Raw genomic sequence first — 22,343 nt, 5'->3', positions numbered from 1 at the left:
GCACTATGGGGCAGAAAGGAATTAGTAGCTCTCAGCAACAGGAGCTCAGTGTGCATGAGGAGCTACAAGGTCTGATGGTGGATCACCCATGGTGTGTCTCCATGAGTGACTGTGAGTGAGTATCTGGTGTGTGAAAGTGATTGGGTATCAGGGTCTGTGAATGTGAGTGTGTTGTCTGTGTGTGTCAGAGTATAAATGTCTGACTGTGAGTGTGCATGCCCTGCATGCATAATTGTAAGTCTGTGTCTGTGTGATTTTGTGCATCTATGAGTGTGACTGTAGGTGTATGCTGTGAGTGTGTATCACTGTAAATGTGTATGAGAATATTTCTGATTGTGATTTTATTTGACTGTAACTGAATGTGTTTGTATGTAATTGTTATGTATATCTGAGAATTTATGTTACTGTGTGACTGAGGGCAGTGTGTGTATGACTGTGTGCCCCTATCTGTGAGTGAGTGTTTTGTGACTGTTACACTGTAAGTGTGTAGAGCAGAAGTAGCTGTAAAAGCTTATAAAAGGGTGCACACAGGGAACCTGGAAGGGGTTAATTGACCTAATTGCTATGGGAAGCTAACCATGATGTGAATTGAGGAGAAAGGGGTACATTGCAGAGAAATATGGAATTTTAGTTTAGGAGGGTATAATTGCAAAGAAATAAGGACTTCCAATTTTTGGGAGGCATGGAGTAAACTGCAGGCCTATGTGATTATTAATATTGCTTAGGGAGGGGGTTAATTTTCAGGAGGCTGCCACCAGAAACTCCAGTTATTGAGCTAAGCCCAGCCATGTAGGACCTCACTTATTGGTTAAGAGTTTCAGGGGGGGAGAGGGTCTACCAGTATTTTCTGATAACATGCTGCATTCATCTTGCCATCAATTTTCACAAGCTTCCCTGTGCCTTTAGAGCTCACCCCCCCCGAACAATCAGTGAGCCACCACCATGCTTCACAGTGGGGATGGTATTCTTTCACTATAGGCCTTGTTGATCCCTCTCCAAACATAGAGCTTATGGTTATGACCATAAAGTTCTATTTTGGTCTCGTCACTCCAAATTACAGTGTGCCAGAAGCTGTGAGGCGTGTCAAGGTGTTGTCGGGGATATTGTAACTGGGCTTTTTTGTGGCATTGGCGCAGTAAAGGCTTCCTTCTGGCAACTTGACCATGCATCTCATTTTTGTTTAAGTATTGTCGTATTGTGCTCCTTGAAACAACCACACTGTCTTTTTCCAGAGCAGCCTGTATTTCTCCTGCGGTTACCTGTGGGTTTCTCTTTGTATCCCGAACAATTCTTCTGGCAGTTTTGGCTGAAATCTTTCTTGGTCTGACTGACCTTGGCTTGGTATCAAGAGATCCATGAATTTTTCACTTCTCAGCAAGAGATTTAACAGTACTGACTGGCATTTTCAAGGCTTTGGATATCTCTTTATATCCTTTTCCATCTTTATAAAGTTTCATTATCTTGTTACGCAGGTCTTTTGACAGTTCTTTTCTGCTCCCTATGGCTCAGTATCTAGCCTGCTCAGTGCCTCCATGTGGGAGCTAACAAACTCATTGACTATTTATACACAGACACTAATTGCAATTAAAAAATCCACAGATGTGGGAAATTAACCTTTAATTGCCATTTTATCATGCGTGTGTCACCTTGTGTGTCTGTAACAAGCCAAATATTCAAGGGTCTAGTAAACTTTTGATCAGGGCTATTTGGGTGACTTCTGTTATCATTCTGATTTTAAAAAGGAGCCAAGCAACTATGTGATAATAAATGGCTTCATAGGATCACTATCCATCAATAAAAGCCATTTTTTCTTGCATGATCAGCCATATTTTCAAAATCAATGGCAAAATTTCAGCATTTCTGCCAGAGTATGCAAAATTTTGAGCACAACTGTATCTTTCGCCATTGCCTGTGTCTTCGGCTTTGTGCGGCCTATCTCTGGTGAGTATGTGAACCAGGGCTCCAGAAGTCTAGTGTGTTTAGCGGTGATCTGCAGGCTTCTCAGCCTGGAACCGGCGTAGATTTTTTGTGCAGATTTGGCACGCGACTCTAGAAGGGAGGGCATTTGCAAGCTCTTGAAAAGTTTGTCTGCATGGATATGCCACTTCTGGGGTACGTATCACCCAGGATTTTACAGATTTTATTTGCCCGGTTGGGAGCATCTGAAAAATGGCTTCTGACTGTTGCATGAGCCTGCCTCCCACCTCCACTCGTTAAAGGGACTTTATAGGCAACAGAACCACTACAGTTTGGATATGGTACATATAACCTGTCTCTGCTGGCTGAGCATTGTCAACTCTGACTTTTCACTACACCACTAGTGTACTTCCCACTATATGCCGATACCCATATAGATGCATTGATTCTATAAAAAGAGTTGTTGATTGAATCTTGAGATCATCAAGATTATTGATTTCAGCAAAGGAGCCTGGCAGCAGCACATAGACCAGTGTGTCAACAGCTAAAACAAAGTTAATTTTTATTTATATCCGGGCGGATAATTTTGCTAGTAAGAGTTTTTCGGTTTATTTTTCTGCATAAACTAGAGTTATTTTATTTGCGTGTTCGTTTGTGAACTGCGAATTTTGTTCATGAAAATCCAACTATCAAACCATTGTATCGCACACACAGGCACTTTATAATGACATTGAACTGACTTTTTTTTTTTTTGGCTAATATTTAAAATATGTTGGCGAATTTGTGTATTGTTTTTACATATTGGTAAATAATTATTTTCAGTGTATTTCCTGCCCTACCCTTTTTAACCTTTTGTTTATGTGATGCTCCTTATATGCTACCTATATTGGCTACAGACATTGCAAGTTGCGCCACAATCCAGTTGTGTCTTGGCACAGCCAGGGCTCAATAACACTAATGATAATGCTAATTGTAATACCTTTTCCATTGATCAAAGGGCTCAGAAGAGGACACCGTTGTGTATGTGCTTGGACCAGCAGGCAGGCAGAACTGGAAGCATGTATACACAGCTGTAACAAGAGGCCGCAAACGTGTGTATGTAATAGCCAATCTGAGTCAACTTGATCAAGCAATTGCTAATAAGGCCCGCGAAAGAAAAACAAGGCTTCAGCAGCGTTTAAATATGATGCTGTCAGAGAGTAGAAATTTATCAAATCCAACAAACTCCCCACCGACTACCCAGGTTAGAGGATCTCAGCACCCATACACACACATAAAGACTAATAAAGAGCGTGATCACAACAAAGATTTTAGTGGTTTTACATGGAGTCAGTCCCCACCACGTGCTCAAACTCAGTTTGTGCCTATTACACCTACTCCGAATGACCATAATACAAGGGAATGTGGAGACCATCCGACGCAGACCGTCAGTAACGTGGCCAATGAATGTCATGGAGACCACACGATGCAGACAGTCCATAACGTGGCCAATGAATGTCATGGAGACCACACGATGCAGACAGTCGGTAACGTGGCCAATGAATGTCATGGAGACCACACGATGCAGACAGTCGGTAACGTGGCCAATGAATTTCATGGAGACAATGACCTGATGCATTCACCTTTGACGAAAAGGACTGGAGCACCAACAACTAACCAAACCCCTTCCAAGATAAGTCGTGTTTCATCTGCTCAGGTAGGTGATTTACTGGGCAAGTATACCATGTATTCTGTTTTGATGGCGAGCTATAAATTCCCATCACTGCCTCCATATTGGGGTTTCCTCATGCAGTCCTGTGCAGTGAGCAGTCAGTATAGCCATTGACTTTATCTTGTTTGAGAATTTTTACTTTTTTGCCCACTGGCTAAACGTGGACATTTAATCTTGGTATAACAAAACATGGAAACAATGGCATTAGAAAAAAAAAAGAATGTGATCATTTACAAGGTAGATGACAGTAGATAACAGTGCTAATTGTGATGAATTTGTTGATTATATATATATTTGCTGTACCACAGCGTTGTATTCCTTTTGAATGCAATAAATACTTTTTGCACAATTTACAAGACCTAGTGTGCTCCCTTTACTACCTTTTGATATATATAACGCGGGATTGCACCTAGGCTCAGAATACCTAAATTATAAACACGGAGGAGTGCCTGGCTTTGGTATTTTGTTTATATATATATATATATATATATATATATATATATATATATATATATATGATTTTGCAGTAGTGTAAATAGTAGTAATAGTTGGAAAACCGCACACATCATGTACAGCAAGCATGTCAAACTCAAAGGCTAACACGGGCCAAATAAACTAAGTTAAAGTTTATGGGCTGCAAAAAACTAAAACTAAAAGTTTTCATAGAAGCCTAGGTATATTAAAAAAAAAAGTACAGTATAAAAGAAGTTGACTAACTGACACTGGACGTCCTCACGCTCATAGGGCTTCAAAGTAAACTAGAGAGTGAATTTATTTTAAGCAGACGTGCATTTGCATATAACCAATGCTTCAGTCCAACTACCTTGACATATTAAGAAAAGTTTGGTAATGGGACTGCATTTTTTTTTAATGATTGCTTTTGCACAGCTGTAAAAAAATCAAATGACGTTATCTGAGTCCTCTGAGTGTGTTCTTCACTTTGGCTGAGATCATCAAACATTTCCATAGGAAATCATTGAAAGGCAATTGTACATGTGTGGCAAAACTCTGCGCAGCCAATCAGCGTCTCCATGCAGACCCAATTTAATACACCGCCCCTCCTCCCACTCTAATACATTGCTCCCAAATCCAATACACTGCCCCTTAATCTAATACAGTGCCCCTCCCACCATTTTAATTGGATATACTGCCCCCCCAATTTCATACACTGCCCTTTCAGCAATTTAACACACTGCCCCCCTTTCACCACTCTAATACACTGCCCACCTTCCTCCCCCAACTTAACACACTGCCCCCCCACCACCACTCTAATACTGCCCCTCTTTCCCCAAATTAATACACTGCCCCTCTCCCTCAATCAAATTAATATACTGCCCCTCTCCCTCAATCAAATTAATACACTGTCCCCTTCCTTCCCCCAAATTAATACACTGTCCCCTTCCTTCCCCCAAATTAATAGACGGCCTCCTTTCTCCCTCAAAGTAATACACTGCCGCCTCCCTCCTCAATTTAACACACTACACAGGAAGGCCCCCCAAGTCCCTCTTCCCCTACCTTAAGATGAGCTGCGGGTTCTTCAGTTCCAGCTCTGCTCTTCTCTGTTACAAGCAGGCCAGACGCACCTCATGCATGCGAGCAGGAAGGAAGGGGGAGTGGCTGGCCTGCTCTCCAGACAGCTAATCTGCCCTCTTGTGGTCGGGAGGGAAGGCAAGGATCAGACAGGAAAGTCTTTCCTGTCTTGCTGGTCGCTGCCACAGCACAAAGAGCCCCAGGGCCGCAAATATATTCATTGTTGCCCGCAGGCTGCAAGTTTGACATGCTTGATGTACAGCAACCATAAATATACAAACCTTTGCTAAGCAATCAATGCAGTTTATTTTATATACATATTTATGCTTAAAGGGACACTAGAGGCACAAAAACATTAGCTTAATGAAGCGGTTTTGGCGTTTAGATCATGCCCCTGCAGTCTCACTGCTCAATTCTCTGTCATTTAAAATCTGTTAAATCACTTTGTTTATGCAGCCCTAGGCACACCTCCCTGCATGTGACTTGCACAGCCTTCCTAAACAGAAACCTAGATAGTTTAGGTTCCTGTATTGCACATTATGTTTATTATTCTAGAATTTCTTATCTCCTGTTTTGATTAAAGTTAATTTTACAGAGCAGGAGATAAAAACTTCTAAAGCAAATCAACATCTGACTGAAAATGAAAAGTTGTGTCACGGCCAGGGAAGGTGCGGCTAAGGCTTGCTTAAACAGATTTTTACTCCTAAATGACAGATCATTGAGCAGTCAGACTGCAGGGGCATGATTTGTACACAAAAACTGCTTCATTAAGCTACATTTGTTATGCCAAAAGTATCCCTTTAACTCATTTTGATTATTTTATTTTTTCTTAGAATATCTCAATGTTTGAGTTTTCCAAGAGTAAGTGACAAGATAACTGTATGTGTTGCCTAAATGTTTGTGGTGCATTGGTTTGAGTTACAAATATAAACCAGTGCTATAAATTTCTAGCCATATTCATTTCCTTTGGTTTTCCTACAACTATTTTTTGTGGGAGGAAAGCGGCAGGGCAGAGGTAAAGGGCAAGACATTTTTTCTTTTCTTTCTTTCTTTCTTTTTTTAAAAACCCACGCATCTGGCATCATGCAGAAAATTAGAATGATGTGCATAGCACAATTGCCATAGACCTTATCCCCGTGTCAGTACTCAGAATTGGGTTTCCATGACGTTTCAGTGGTTGGAACAAACCTTTCACATTCATCATATCCCAGGCAACAGCCCCACAATAGGATGTAGGATTAACATTACACTCCAAGCATCATAGCTAGTACAACTCATTGTAGTGACTATGGTACCAGTAGTGCCCTGGTGAGTAGTCAGACTGTTAAGAATCGTTTAACAACTTATCTGGTGTCTGCTCGGCACCCACTGCCACCTCCACTTCCTTCAAAAAAATGTAGCACTGAGCTAGGCTTAGCTGCATCCATTGGGTAGGCAGATGAGCTAATGTCTTAAGTGGATGCTGGGCAGCAGTGTTTATGGTGCATATTGTTCCTTTAAGAAGCATTGTCTGTCAGATTCATAGGTGCACTTTAGGTGTCTCCGTTTGATTTTAGTAAAGAATTGTAGTGGTGATCACATATTAAAGAATCACTATAGGATCAGGAACACAAACATGTATTCCTGACCCTATAGGGTTAAAACTACCATATACCCCCCTGGGCCCCTCATGCCTCCATAAATATAGCAAAATCTTACTTAAGCCAGAAGCTGTAACTCTGCATGCTGTTTGCCTTAAAAAAAACAAAAAAAATACAAGCTGTCTGCTGACATCATCAGAAGTTGTGGGCTGATCCAATCACAATGCTTCACCATTGGATTGGATGAGACTGACAAAGAGGAAGATCAGAGGCAGAGCCAGCTTGATTCAAACACAGCCCTGGCCAATCCGCATCTCCTCATAGAGATTAATTGAATCAATGAATCTCTATAAGGAAAGTTCAGTGTCTGCATGCAGAGGGAGCAGATACTGAATGTTTGGATGCATTTTAGGCAGCCATGTCCCAGGAAGGATCTCTAACAGCCATGTGAGGAGTGGCCAGTGAAGTTATCACTAGGCTGTAATGTAAACACTGCATTTTCTATGAAAAGACAGTGTTTACAGCAAAAAGCCTGAAGGCAATGATTCTACTCACCAGAACAAATTCAATAAGCTGTAGTAGTTCTGGTGACTATAGTGTCCCTTTAAAGGCGAACTGTCACTGGAAATCACACCAACGAATAAAACATTGAAAATCCCCTATTAACTGTGATAACATTTTTGTTTTCTGTGTGATGCTCGGTTTCCTTTAAATTTATATTAAAGGTTTAGCAAATGACATCACAATGTAGTTCAGTTGATGCTCTAGCAAAGCTCATTGCTGCAAGTGCTCTACTACTAGAATCTGTTATACTTGGAAGTCAATGTAAATATCCGCAATAATTACTATCTTGACTGACCTTAGCCAGCGGATGTTAGCAGCTCTGAGTACTGTGAGACTTTCACAAGTCATAAGAGAGATTCAATGAGGTCTCTAAATAAATAAATAAAGCACTCTAAGGGCTGCTGAGTAAAGGGTAATTTAACCCCTTAAGACCGCAGGACGTACTATGCCGTCCTTATTTTGGTGGCTCTAAAAGCCGCAGGACGGCATAGTACGTCCTGCGATCTTATGTACTTACCCGGTCGCCGGCGATCCCACGCCGGCGATCGCGGTATGGGGGACTTACCTGGGAGCCCAGGGAGTCCCCCTGCGTCCTCTTCAGCCGCCCAGGGCCATGTGATCGCGAGGTCCTTGCGAGGACCCCGCGATCACATGGACGGCATAGCCGTCCAAGGCATTGCCAGCAGGGGGAGTGCCTGTAATGACAGGTACTCCCCCTGCTGTCTGAAAAAAAAAAAATAAATGTTAAAACAGTGTAAAAATAAATTATATATACTTAGATCATATATATATATATATATGATCTAAGTATATATATATACACACATATACACACATACACATAAATATGCATACACTGTCTACGTGTATTTTAATATTAATATATACATAATTATATATATATATTAATATCAAAATACACGTACAATGATATTGATTAAATATATATATAATTTTCATTATATATATATTTATATATAATAAAAAATAAATAAATATATAAATACGTTAAAAAAATAAATAAAAAATAATGAAAAAAAAATAGATAAAAAATATATAAACATGCGTAATTTCGTTCTAACTGTATTTTAAAATTAATATATATATATATTGATATCAAAATACATGTAGAACGAAATAATATATATATCTATATACATAAGTATATACGTATATATCACTATGTATATACCTATATATAAATAAAAATAATGTAAAAAAATTATATACATATATATACACACATATATATATATATACACACATATATATATAATAATTCTACCCATATATTTATGTAATAATTTTACATAATTAGGTCATTTTATTAATTACAATTTGCAGGACCTGCCTGCCAACCCAGGCCAAAAGTTCAGGGAATTACATTGTCTAGCACTATATTTAACTCTGTAACTTTCCAAGACACCATGAAACCTGTACATGGGGGGTACTGTTTTACTCGGAAGACTTCGCTGAACACAAATATTAGTGTTTCAAAACAGTAAAATATATTACAACGACGATATCGTCAGTGACAGTGACATTTTTTGCATTTTTCACACACAAATGGCACTTACACTGACGATATAATTGTTGTGATACGTTTTACTGTTTTGAAACACTAATATTTGTGTTCAGCGAAGTCTCCTGAGTATAACAGTACCCCTCATGTACAGGTTTTATGGTGTTTTCAAAAGTTACAGTGTCAAATATAAGGTTTGCGTTTCAGTTTTTTCACATTAAAATTCGCCAGGTTGCCTTTGAGACCGTATGGTAGCCCAGGAATGAAAATTATCCCCATGATGGCATACCATTTGCAATAGTAGACAACCCAGGGTATTGCAAATAGGGTATGTTCAGTTTTTTTAGTAGCCACTTAGTCACAAACACTGGCCAAAATTTGCGTTCAAATTAGTTTTTTGCATTTTCAAATATTAACACTAACTTTGGCCAGTGTTTGTGACCAAGTGGCTACTAAAAAAGACTGGACATACTCAATTTGCAATACCTTAGGTTGTCTACTTTTGCAAATGGTATGCCATCATGGGGGTAATTCTTATTTCTGGGCTACCATATGGTCTCAAAGGCAACGTAACCAATCTGGCGAATTTCAATGTAAAAAAACTGAAATATGTAACACGCTATATTTGACCCTGTAACTTCCCAAAACACCATAAAACCTGTACATAGGGGGTACTGTTTTACACGCGAGACATCGCTGAATACAAATATCTGTATTGTATTGCAGTAAAAGCAAACAGTATTATGACATTCACAGTTAGAATGTCACGTAGAACTAAAAATTTTTTAAAAATTCTTATTTTCTCCCATTTTTTAAATATTATTTTCATATTAAATTATGTTCCATACCTAAATATTTGATGTTAAACGAAAGCCCCGTTTCCCCTGAATAAAATGATATATAATAATGGGGGGTGCATTTAATATGAAAGAGGTGAATTATGGTTGGACAGACATATAGCGCAAATGCCAGGTTTTGTTTACGTTTTTTTGGATCACAACTTGTACATTTGGCTGCGGTCTTAAGGGGTTAAAAGGAGACCGTTCCCATGGCCACATTAAATATAAAATAAAAATACATTTTTATTTTATTTTTCTTGACCCCTTTAACCCCTTAAGGACCAAACTTCTGGAATAAAAGGGAATCATGACGTGTCAGACACGTCATGTGTCCTTAAGGGGTTAAAGGACGCTAAAGACTTGCTAAGCAGAAATGTAGTTGATTAGGTGTGCCGGTGTTAGGTATCACCTAATCACCTGTAGGTATGTTAGGTATCACCTGTAGGTATGTTTGTACCTTTAGGTATGTTATGTAGTACCTTTAGGTAAGTTTCTTATGTAAAGCATGTATGATGTACAATTCTATGTTCTATTTTCTAACTCACAAGAATCGAAAAATAATAAATGAAAATTCCTATATTTATTTATTTATTTGAAATATAGACTTCCAAATTGTGTACCAAAGCTCCAGTTATCTTGAATTGGATACATTGTCTTTATCTAGTTTCATTTTGTCTTTGCAGGCTGTAGCGATCTCTCCTTTGGGTACTACCAGTATGCAGAGTCTCAGTATCAGCGGCTCATGTCAAAAGCAACTCTTCAGATAATAAATATTGGAAACACCATGACGTCTTATGGCAGCAGCCAGCTTCAGAGAATGACAATGATCTATCTGATAAAAGAAGGTTCTTTGTGTTCTTAAGAAATCTGCTACTGCGTACTGGAACAGATCTTTATATTTTAGCAGGAAAGAGAGGACAGTATGTGCCCCATTTCACTTTTATGTAATTTGTGGAACGAATTTCTGCTCACTTACCAGTTTACAGAAACCCCAAAAATCTAAATACATTTTACAAACCAGGGATGTAATATCGCTCCAAATAATAGAATACATGATAAAACCCTAAATGTTGTACCCCACTGAACAGTTAACATCCTAGGGTCAGCCAATAAGCAAAGTACCTTCACCAATGTATTCTTCATACCAGTGATACAGAGGGTATTCTATGACAAAGGATTGATTTAAAAAAGAAATCTAGTATCTGGTCTCAACACAGAAATATTCCCTTTACTAAATCTAGAAAATTAGTATTTAAAATGCTAAAAAGGATGGACACAACTTTATTCTCCTCTACCTGCTGGTGGGTCACGTTTTTAGAGTGACTTATTTATTATGCCAGATATTTTGCTAAAATTAATGGGCGCTAATGAAGTTAGACACATTATTAATTCATACATTGCTTGCTGTATTTTTTTATAACATATTTGTTTCCCCCTAAAAAGTGTTGGTGGGTATTGCATACACTGGAAGAGTCACACTGCATTGATTAATCTGGTTTTTACTTTGTGTCTGAACTATTTTTAATCATGCTCTGTGTTCCGAGTTGATTTCAGTTCCTGATATTTTAAATACATAACACAAATTCACGGGTTCATCCCTTGCAACGCAGTGGGTGGGGCTTAATGTTATCGATAGAACAGGGGGAACAGAAACCGTTCATTCATCACCTGATTAAATAAATAAAAAAAAAAAAAATTCACATAAATAGTGTGATAACATGGGTAGACACACTGTATTTTATATTCAAAAAAGGACTTTAAAATAATTAGTTATGTTTTAATTCTCAGAGGTTTCACTCCAGTGTTACAGGCTTAGCATGTAAACCTTACTACCACCAAGTGAGTGCTGCATGTATGAACAAAAATGTAATCTATGTTAAAAGAACATACTTGATGCTTGAATAAGCTTGTACCAAGATGGCTACTGCACTGAATTTTGACACGTCCCACTGTCCCCAGATGTGTTGTGTTATGTGCATGGTAGGCAGCTGTTCTGATTAAGTTGTTGTATTCACATCTGATCAAATCCATCTGTTTTGGCAGCAATGTTGGCATAGTTGCAGTATTCTTTGTAAAATGCTAGCAAAGAAAAAACTTGATGCATTTGCCATCAAATGAGCCAGGGCAATATATGATGTATAAAGTGATGTGTATGTTTGCATGACAAGCACTCTAACAGCTAATTAAATAAATAGAAATTAAAAAACATTTGGTAATGCTAGTTTGACAGGAGAGAAAATAAGGTTAATTCACTTAAACTTGTTATGCTATAAAATACGCACATTATTCCAGAACTTCTGCATAGAAGAATGCTTGTTTGCAGCACACTGTATGTAATGTGGTGAGATAGTTGTATATTTGAATCACTTACACGTCCCCTCTGTCTGCCCCATCTCCTACATCCCACGTTGACATTTCCAGTGTTCCAATTTCAAATGGCAAAATCGCACCCCTTCTCTGCTGTAACTAACACACATGCAAAGGGATAGGCTTAATCTTGTGTCAGTGACCGGTTTCAAAATAGCTTTCCAAAGATGATGTAAGGCCAGTAAGCCACTTCATGTATGTTATTGTATTGAAGGTTTATGGACTGATCGAACGAAATTGCTTTGCACAGAGGACTTTCACAATCTTGTAAACCCTTTGTAATATGTTCTAATGTTCTGGTTGCTAAGATCATGTTTTCCATTTTACTCATATTGCATCTTGTTGGTTTTAAAATCTTTGTTTATTGTGGTTTGTACATTATGATTGTTCCATACAAATTTCCAGTAGGTTCAATTCCCAAAACCATACATAGACAATTCATGTCATGCTATTAAAGTATTAAATTTGTACAAAAATACTTTACAGTTTAATACTTGTTTGTTACAAACAAAAATACATATTTAATTGACATGATAAATGATTTTTCTTCCCATATACTTTTAATTTTAAATTTGTATATTCACTGGCAGTGTTTTGAACACAGCACGTTGGTTCAGGAAAATGCAACCTGTTTATTAACCATCACAGCAGTAGGTGGAACTTTCACAGACTAATGGATACATGCGTTCCTCTGCCGGAGACTCTCGAAGTTGGCAAAGGCCAGTGGTGTGTGTCAGATTTTGAGCTGCTGGTGAGTACCCAATCAAAACAAGAATCTCTTTATTGCTTGGAGGGATAAACGGTTGGCAAAGATCTTTTAACACATGTACAACTCTAAAACAACAATGACACATGGCTTGGGGAAACCAGTTTGATGCTAAAGGTCTTATTTATACAACACAAACACCAGAGTTAGTCAGCTCTCACAATGTAAAACGCACCAGGGATGTGAAATATAGAACAGGCAATACAGGGTTAGGACCAGAGTGCTTTGATGCCCGCGGCGCTTGGGATTTAGGACCACTAATGGGAGTCTTTGACCAATGGTATTTTACCTGGAATTCAAAATTCTTCAAAAACATGACTACACATAAATGACGACTTTTCTTTTTAAATTTTCTCTATTTACGGAAAGTTTTATGTAAGACGTTAAAGAATTAAACCACATACTGTACAATGAGCATTTGTATTAAAGCGCAGCCCATTTAACCAAGGAGTACGCATCGACTTGGTAGATATGATTCCTGGTCTGAGACAAAAGTGAAAATAATGTACAAAAACAATGATTTAAAAAAATCCTGCTCCACACCATGAGCAGCTTTAAAACACACGTACAGGTCTGGTAGTAATAATAGATTCTTCGCGTGGTACACGGACAGTTTTTTGGAAATAAGCCACTTTAATTCCAGACCTTTCATTGCACATTACAAAAAGCCCCCATATGTTTGTTCACGGGTCAAACTTGGAATGGCACTAATATTTTAAGTGTGGTCACAAAGTACTATCTGATCAATAAAAACATTGGTTTCCTCCATCTGGGATTAGAAAGTACCGGTAGTTTATCTCCCCTGTGCTTAACAGTAGCTTTGCATGGCGATATCGGTGTCTGAAACATCACAGCCCAATTATACGACAGGGAATTAGCACCAGTTTCTTACTTTTGTCAAAAATTTATTTTACTAAATTAAAATGCTTTTTGCTATAAAGTATTGGTAGAATCTCTCATGTTCACTCCTGCCAGACGTCCACTTCCTTGTTGTGAGAAGGGGTCGTGGTCTGTCCATTCCTCTAGCGGGAGGCTTGCTACATCTGGTGCTTCACTCTGAGATGCTATTGGGTTTCTGCTAATAACTAAATCAAGTTTGTTTCCGGATTCTGCGATAAGTGGAACAGCTAAGCAGCAGTCAAAGTCTCTGGTGCGGACATGATTGACCTATAGTTAGACGAGAGAGAAGTACACATTTATAATGATTAGACTTGTATGTTTAATGTAATGATGCATCTCTGGTGACTTGTTATCATGGAGAAAATTTATTTTAAACCTTTACCAACTATTTTCACAGCAAGTAATCCTCTTTTATAATTGAAATTTGAAATGCTTGTAGTACATCAGAGCCGTTTAGTGCGCCAGCCCACCATTAATCTCTGGTTAAAAAGGGGATTTATTTCCATTATGCAGTGTCGCGCGAGTTTGGTCACCCTTGGCTGAGATCAAACTTGATGACCTCAGCCAATCCAGTCCTTTCCAATCTTCTCAATGCATCTCTATGGAGAATGTTCAGCGTCTCCATGCAGAGTATGAAGACACTGAATGTCCCAGGAAGCACCTCTAGTGGCCGTATGAGTAACTACCAATGAAGGTGTCCTAAGTTAGGCAGGAATGTAAACACTGCCTTTTTCCTGAAAAGTCAGTTTGGCATGTCCCGGCAGGCTTTTTATTGTATATTCACCAGAACAACGACATTAAGCTGTAGTGACTATGGTGTCCCGTTGTTGACAATTGTATTTCTGCTGATCTGTTAAAATATCTACTGTACGTGTTTGTTCAACTATCAAAAAAATCCAAATTTAGCACTCTTAAAGAGACATACATACATTACAATTTATAAACAAACTTACAAATCAAACTAAAGTAAGAAATTTTTGAGAAGTATGTAAAACATTTATAAACTTATTTAGATTGCATAGTTGGGCATGCCTCTTAGCTAAGAGAGTTTATTCAGACTCCCCTTTATACACCCTCTAATCTAGATACACACACACACACACACACACACACGACACATTTACGCACTCACTCATTTAAGAAACACACATATTATTATATATATCTTTTAAACACAGTTTTAATTTAGTTTCACCTAGCCTCGCTACCTTTCGGAGAGTTGGAGTGGATCCTTTCCCTTCGGGTCCATTGTTGCTGCTGTCATCTTCGTGCTCTTCCAGCACTGCTTCTTTGCGGTTTAGTGATATCGAGGCAGGAGTGACATAACCCAGCTCCTGTCATCACTGCAGGGAACAGTGCTGGAAGATCCTGAATGTTACAGCTCCTCCCCCCCCCCATTCTTCCCCAGCCAGGACGCTAAGGTGGCCAGTTCTATGTGTACCACAGGTTGAGAAACTAGGTTGTAGACCTACTGTGCATAGCTGGACGTGAAATCTTTCAGTTAGTGAAAGTCTTCACAAGGAAGTAGCTAGTGGTTGTCTGAAAATTTTAAATATTGCCATTTCTCAAAAGAAACCTTAAATTTGAGAGCGGGCACAGGGTCTGTCCACTGAAACCACTACATTGAGAATTGGTGGTTTTGGTGTTTAGTGTCCCTTTAAAGATGTGAATCTCACGGCACTTAGATTTGTTAGACTTTATCCATTCAATAAGATTATTTTGTTACCTGCAACAGCCGGTCATATGGCTTCAGACCTGCTACATCTCCAGGGCCATTGGGACGGATATTCTTCACATATACACCCTTTTCTAGTAAACCGTCAGCAACACTAAATCCAAAGTCCTCTCGATCAGAGTCCTTAAATAAAGACACCTGTTTGGGAAAGAAAGACATGATGGTTAACTAGGTCTACATTATATAGGGCATATGATCCAGGTTCTCTGCTTTTGACATTTACATTCTCACTGAAGGTAAACATTCTTCATTTGGCAATGACACCCTGAAAGGGTTTACTGATACATTGTCTCTTCTGAGTTTGTCAGAAAGGTGGAAGCTTTGAGCTCTCACTACAACCAGCAGATCATCTGCATCTTCCCATTAGTCATCATTCATAAAAGCTAATTAGAATAGGCATCTCTAGTGCAAGGCCCCATAGAGGTCTATGGAATTCCTTTTGCATGAGAAAATCTATTAAAGGGACACTATAGTCACCAGAACAACTCCAGCTTAATTTAGTTGTTCTGGTGAGTATAATAGCTTCCTTCAGTCATTTTCATGTAAACACTGCCATTGACCCTAGTACACCTCCAAGTGGCCACTCCTCAGATGGCCACTGGAGGGTCCTCCTGGCTCAGGGCTGCACAGCCGTTCAGCGTCCCCCATGCTCTGCATGGAGACGCTGAATTTTCTCCTAGAGATGCCACTGCCCTTGGCTACAATCATAGCGTTGAACATGTGAAGTTGGGGGGTCATTTCAAAGGAAGATACCGTTAAGAAGCAAAACACACTGGTTGATACAGGAGGAATAGGAAACCTAACAATCTAAACATGAATAGCCAGCTGAGCACAAGCCATGGCCTTGAAGGTCTTACTGACCTTGTGTAGCTCTACTGGAGTGGGTGACATGATTTCTTTAAATTCTTGTTTAATTTTTCTCATGGCTACAGACTTCCTTCCAGAGTCAGATGGTAGAGTGTTGCTGCGGGCATTCTGGCTGTAGTGCTGCCTGAGAGAGCTCTTTTCTTGGAAGCTTGCTTGTCGCCCGAGCTGCCCGCGAGGCTGGGAATTCTCATGATTCAAGCTCAGTGTGCTTCCTGACATGATAGTTGCCTACAAAATAAATATAACAATATAAATATCAGTTAAAGTACTTACAGTTCTTGGCTACAGTAATAAACTGTAAAACAGCCCAGGGGAAACAAAGTAAACTGACATTTAGATTGAACAGTTTAACCACCGCCAATAAAATAGAATGTCGCCAGTGATATGGGAGTCATCGGACATGTATTTCCAAGTGGGAAATTAATGGCTGTTGCCTCCAACATCTTCACAAACGCCATCAGAAACGGAAATCACTAAAACTGATTTTATTTGAATATTAGCCTCATAAATGTCCCCAAAAAGGGAGAGAGGAGAAGTTTCACCCTACTTCAGCTAAAACTCACCATTGGACATTTGTTTTCTCTCTATCTCCTATTGATGCAAGCTTTGTGGCAGCATTCTAATTAAATCTGGACTTTATGAAACGGCAATGTCCTAACTGATGGATGTGATAATGTGCAGCATTTGATTGAAGAAGTTTACGTGGCTGTGGAGGTGGTAGCCCCTCTGGTTGCTGCCCGGGAGACCTGCATAGTTATGGAGGTGAAAGACAGCCACTAGAGGTGTGCTGACCCTTTAAAAGTAAACTTATTTTATTAACAGCAATGTTTTACATTAAAGGGTTAAAACTGCAGGAACACTGCACCCAGACCACTGCACTGAGATGTCGTGGTCCTTTCAGCAATAATTTCATGCATGAATATTTGTACTTCAATGCATGCATTACTGTGATCCAGTAAAGAGCTGCTGCTCCACAATTATTTGTAATACATTTGTGTGTTTTCTTTCCAGCCATGTATTAAGAGGTTGGGAGGGTTACATGCAGTTGCATGTTGGGATAGTGTCCAGTCCCACTGCCGTAATATGGTATGGCTGGTGTATGGCCCAGGTGTTGCTATGCCAACAGCCTAATTACACAGACTACTTGAAGTTATTGTAGCAGTAGCATGGTGTGCCTGCAATAGATCAACTGGAGATTCTGAATCATAACATTATGGTCCGTCACATCACACTATAGTTGCTGTTGTACTGATAAGATTTGATAAGCTGCTGCTGTAGTAAAACACTTAGACCTCACATGATGGACAGGACCTCCGTATGGTTCTTCTATTTTCCAGACTCACTCCTGACAGCTTGGTGTTTGGACATGTGAGGAGGTGGGGGTGGACCTGTGCATGTCAGCTACCGTACACCAGAAACCCCACAGTCTTATTTTGTATCACCTACCTTGAATACAGGAGATAGCAAGCTACATTTAGCTAGAATAAACGGGAATATTGTAACCCCTGCTTTGCAACCAATACATATTAACCCATGTTATACCCATTATAATACTACATCAGTGACATAAGTGTGCCTGACAGTATGACAACCGTACAAGATTATCTTCACCTATGCAGAGGATAAGGCTTCAAAATCAGCCTGCCTTGTCACAGACATCTGTAAAATAAGTAATAACTGTTATGGAAACATTATCCAATTCAGGTATATTGACAGCTTGGCTCCTGTTGATTAAATGTTGCCTTTATTTCAATTTGCTCCAATTTAGTTTAAAGTGACACTATAGTCACCCAGACCACTTCAGCTCAATTAAGTGGTCTGGGTGCCAGGTCCCCCAGGTTTTAACCCTTCAGATGTAAACATAGCAGTTTCAGAGAAAGTGCTATGTTTTACATTGCAGGGTTAATCCAGCCTCTAGTGGCTGTCTTCCTGACAGCCGCTAGAGGCGCTTCTGCGACGCTGGATGCAAAATTCGCATCCAGCGTTAAGTATGTCCATAGGAAAGCATTGAGAAATGCTTTCCTATAGGCAGTTTGAATGCACACTCTGCTCTAGCCGTGCATGCGCATTCCGCTCCACTCTGGAGCCGACGAGAGGTCACCGGCGCTGAATTAAAGTAAATAACTGAAGGGGTTAAAACCCCTTTAGCGCCAGAGGAGGGGGGCCCTGACGGTGGGGGGACTTAAGGGTTGTATAGTGTCAGGAAAACGAGTTTAATAAAAAGCAAAAGAAAAACACTCCTAAGCCTTGTTATTGTGGATATTCTTTTCCTTTATGCTTTTTCCTTTGCACGGTGTGTCTTAGACGGTTAATGAGTTCTTTGTTATTGATTTTTGATCAGGATTGGTGTGTTTTTGCACATTAATTTTCTTTTCTTCCCTCGGCTATATCTTTTCTTGGCAAAGAGATACCACGTCCTGGATGTTATTCAGACTCTCAAATGGCCACAATAGCAAACATGAAATTCAGCAAGTTTCTTCTTTGACATATTAGACAAACAAGACTTGACAAGATGTTTATTCTGAAGTCTGGCCTTTTTTGGCACAAGGTCTACGTGGAACTCGGCTGCAGGGTGATGACTACTTTCTTTTATTAGTATTATTTATAAAACACCAATAATTGCTGCAGTGCTGTACAATGGGATATCTGCAGGCTTCTTAAGTGTTCTGATTTTTTTTTCCTGTACAACAGCAAAGACCAAATGTAACTCAGACAAACATTCAATGGGGTAGGAGGACTAGAAAAAGTGTAGACGTGGATCATTGGTAAAAGGTTATGAAATTTATTGTTGGAGCAGCTATGTTGCTTGTGTACTTTGTCTAACACGGTAAGTATTCCTGAAGAAACGCCTGGGTTACAATGGAATTGTCACTTGAGAAACATTTGCACAACTGAATATCTCACAAAAAATTGGCTACCAGTTGTGCTATAACTTTTTTTTAAACAGGAGCACTATAGTCACTCACACCACTTGGTCTCAATGCAGTGGTCCTGTCATTTTTTAGAAACTGAACTGTTCATATTGCAGGTTTAAATCCACCTAGTATATGACTAAGAGAAACATTGGATGCTTACTTGGCAATCGGTGCACAGGCACATCATGTCAGCAGTGCTCTTACGAGGAGCTTTGATTGGACCATCCGTAGGGATGATGTTGCACGTTATGGTAGGTAAGCAGTGCCGAGGGAGTCACGGCGCTGGATAAAGGGGAGTAAAGCAGCTTTTAAAAAAATATATTTTTACTGCAAACAGGGCTGGCCCTGGATATTACTAAGGACAGGTGCACTATAGCGTTAGGAATACAGGTTTGTTGTATTCCTAAGGCTATAGTGTTCCTTTAATTTTCACTAGTTTAAATGTTATTAAATGGCATGCCTGTCAGGGCCCACCATCAGTAGCATGTAAATGAACGTCCCTCTGAATGGTGTATACTCCGTGCACACCTACACACAGCATTGCTGATGGAATGCCCGAGAGCACGTGTTAACTATTTGTGTCGATGCCAGAGCATGAATAAGTGTGTCTAAGGTCGGTGAAAGCATCCACAATGTGGAAGTGTAGCCAACAAGTGATTACTTTTTTTTTTTCTTTACTTATCAGAGACTTGGTAGACACTACAATGGCATTTACTGGAGTTAGGGAAGAAGGAACTGTCACTTTCAGAGACATCACAGTTCTATTTTAGGCAAAATGGTGCCCAGACAGGGACCAAGGGAATAACAAGAAGCAAGGGTGGATGACTGCATAAATGGGTAAAGAGAAAAAAATACACAATGGCAGATTAGATTTAAAATATTTGCATGGCTCATTTGTATGAAGCCATTCCCCACTCTCACTCCGCTACCTCCATATTGCCTTTACATGTTACCAGTGGCTGTGATTATCCTTTAATTATCTCTGGCCATCACCTCCATATTCCCACAGCCTCTTGTCTGAACTCCCTATTTTAACCTTTAGAGTATAAGCTCATGGGCTACCTAAGGACACTCCAGGCACCAATACTACATTAATGCATATTTTTGCATAAAATAAATCAATGTATTTCAGAATGCTGCACCATATAGTAAAGATATCACTCCATGTTTGTAGTTTCTCTGACTGTCTGCAGCCAGCTCACTCAGTGTTGTTGGGACAGAGACTGTGTGCGTACCTTTGATAAGGAAGACTTTCTGGCATGAGAGGGTGTGGCTAAGTAGGCAGGCTTATGGTGGAGTATTCTGCAAAACACATATTGTGCAAAAACTATAAAGATCTGAAAGTGCAAAAAAAAAAAAATAAAGCCTAGTAATGAGGCATATATCTATCAAATTCATTAAAGTTGTATTGGTGCCCGGAATGTCCCTTTAAGTACTTTGTATAAAAGAGCTTCAATGGCTAGATGTTGGTTTGCGGGCAGGACCCACTTTACCTTTTGTATTAGCTTGTGTATATTGTACTGTCTTTTTCGCCAACGCATTGAGGAATATATTGGGTTTTATGAATGACAGTTATAATAGTCAAAACAGCCATCCACTTAGAGAGATGCCATGATAACGCTCCATCACTGAACATTGTAAGAGCTATTCACTTCGCATCGATTCAGTTTCTCTTCATTATTTTCTAGAAATGATTTTGGGGCTTGCACATTTTCCATAAATTCTGCATGGATTCCAAGACAAAAATAATGTATAACTTAAGCTCTGCCATGATTTGATAGGCAGTTTTGGAAACACTCCAGGTAGGCACCATCAATGAAGTTATGGTGCTTAGCATACATTGGTGCAGTCTTACCTTTAGGTGTAGAACCACTCTAGAATGGTTTATTAGTCCAAATATGTCCTCAGGTGCCTGTCTTTACTTCTCCGCTTGGGACAATGCTGAAACCATAGCACGAGTGGCGAGGAGATGGCAGTGATTGGCTCACTACCAGCTGATGCTCTCCGCTTATTCAGGCCGCCCATGCCGTGTAAATAAATGTACATTTATTTCCTTTTAACCGACTATGGGTGGCCAGTGATTGGCTGAAAGCGTCAGCTGTCACTTTCAGCCAATCACAGCTGCTTCCTCACAGCACTAATCCTCTGTTAGCCAAAGGAGAGGAAAGACGGAGACCCATGGACATATCTTTAGTGTTAATTGCCCTTGAACGGTTTAACACTTAAAGGTATGGCTGCGCCGAGAGACATTAGGCACCTTTTACATTATCGTGGACAAAAACATGGATTTCATGCCAGTCTATCATAATGGTTTGACCCACAGGATATCATTTTTTATGTTTGCATGCCTGCTGTGTCATATGAGAGGTCCAGTAAATGAAAAACCCAAATCACTTAAAGCTATATTAAACCCAATCTAAGCAATTTTAAGATTTCTAAATTGCTCACAAAACACACAGAAATAATGCCCATAGTGATACAGCCACAAGGCAAATTGAAATGCTAAATTTAGGGCAAATGTTTCCAACTTGGTTAGATAAGCCTAAAATGTATTAAAAGATTTCCAATTAATATTTTAGTGTGAAGAATCTAGCGAGTATGGGGAATTGTAAGATTGATTTGCAACAAAAAAAGCTTAGAGTTTCAGGGGACATTTCACCTCCATTTTCAGAAGGTTTTCACAGTAATGTGAATTCATTCATTCATACCTGTAAATACTCTGTTCGGGTTTTTCAGCACTGACAGGGTTATATTCACTGATGTGAGCATTCTAAGTGAATTTCAAATTTCAGGCAGAAGTAGCCAAACTGAAAGCATAGCTGAGAATGTTTCCAATGCAGCTACTTTGGCCTGAAATTTTAAATTCACTTTGAATTCTTACTTTAGTGAGTAAGCCCTGTTAAAATAACTTGGCCCACATGCAGGGATCAAAATGTACCAGACTCCAACAAAGCATTAATTATGCACAAGACGTACTGTATACTTATAAACAGAAAAAGGGTCTATTCACTGCTGTCATTTTATAGCACGTTCTGCAGATCACGACACCCTACAGATTATACATTATAGGGAGATCCTTTCATGCAAAACCTTGGGTACAAAATAAAATCGATCTTATACAGTTTTAGGG

General features: G+C 39.4%; 2 protein-coding genes across 12 annotated transcripts in view; one reads left to right on the top strand and one right to left on the bottom strand.

Moving 5' to 3' along the window:
• The window catches only part of HELB (DNA helicase B), a 41,266-nt gene extending 30,116 nt beyond the window's left edge, over positions 1-11,150 (top strand). The window contains exons 13-14 of the mRNA XM_063447059.1: positions 2,915-3,613; positions 10,347-11,150. Of these exons, the coding sequence (XP_063303129.1) occupies positions 2,915-3,613; positions 10,347-10,430 (783 nt within the window). The 3' untranslated portion in view covers positions 10,431-11,150. The remainder of the gene's footprint in view (positions 1-2,914; positions 3,614-10,346) is intronic.
• Positions 11,151-12,377: 1,227 nt separating this feature from the next.
• Positions 12,378-22,343, bottom strand: part of GRIP1 (glutamate receptor interacting protein 1) — a 509,652-nt gene continuing 499,686 nt past the window's right edge. For all 11 annotated transcript variants that reach the window (XM_063447052.1, XM_063447047.1, XM_063447049.1 and 8 more), the window contains 3 exons: positions 16,293-16,526; positions 15,423-15,569; positions 12,378-13,963 (listed from right to left, as the gene is read on the bottom strand). In XM_063447052.1, coding sequence (XP_063303122.1) covers positions 13,730-13,963; positions 15,423-15,569; positions 16,293-16,526 — 615 coding nt within the window. In that variant the 3' untranslated portion in view covers positions 12,378-13,729. The remainder of the gene's footprint in view (positions 13,964-15,422; positions 15,570-16,292; positions 16,527-22,343) is intronic.

This window comes from Pelobates fuscus, chromosome 3 (assembly GCF_036172605.1).
Source record: "Pelobates fuscus isolate aPelFus1 chromosome 3, aPelFus1.pri, whole genome shotgun sequence".
Classification (NCBI taxonomy): Eukaryota; Metazoa; Chordata; class Amphibia; order Anura; family Pelobatidae; genus Pelobates; species Pelobates fuscus.
The sequence above is the reverse complement of the archived record's forward strand: the minus strand, read 5'-3'. Positions and strand labels throughout refer to the sequence as shown.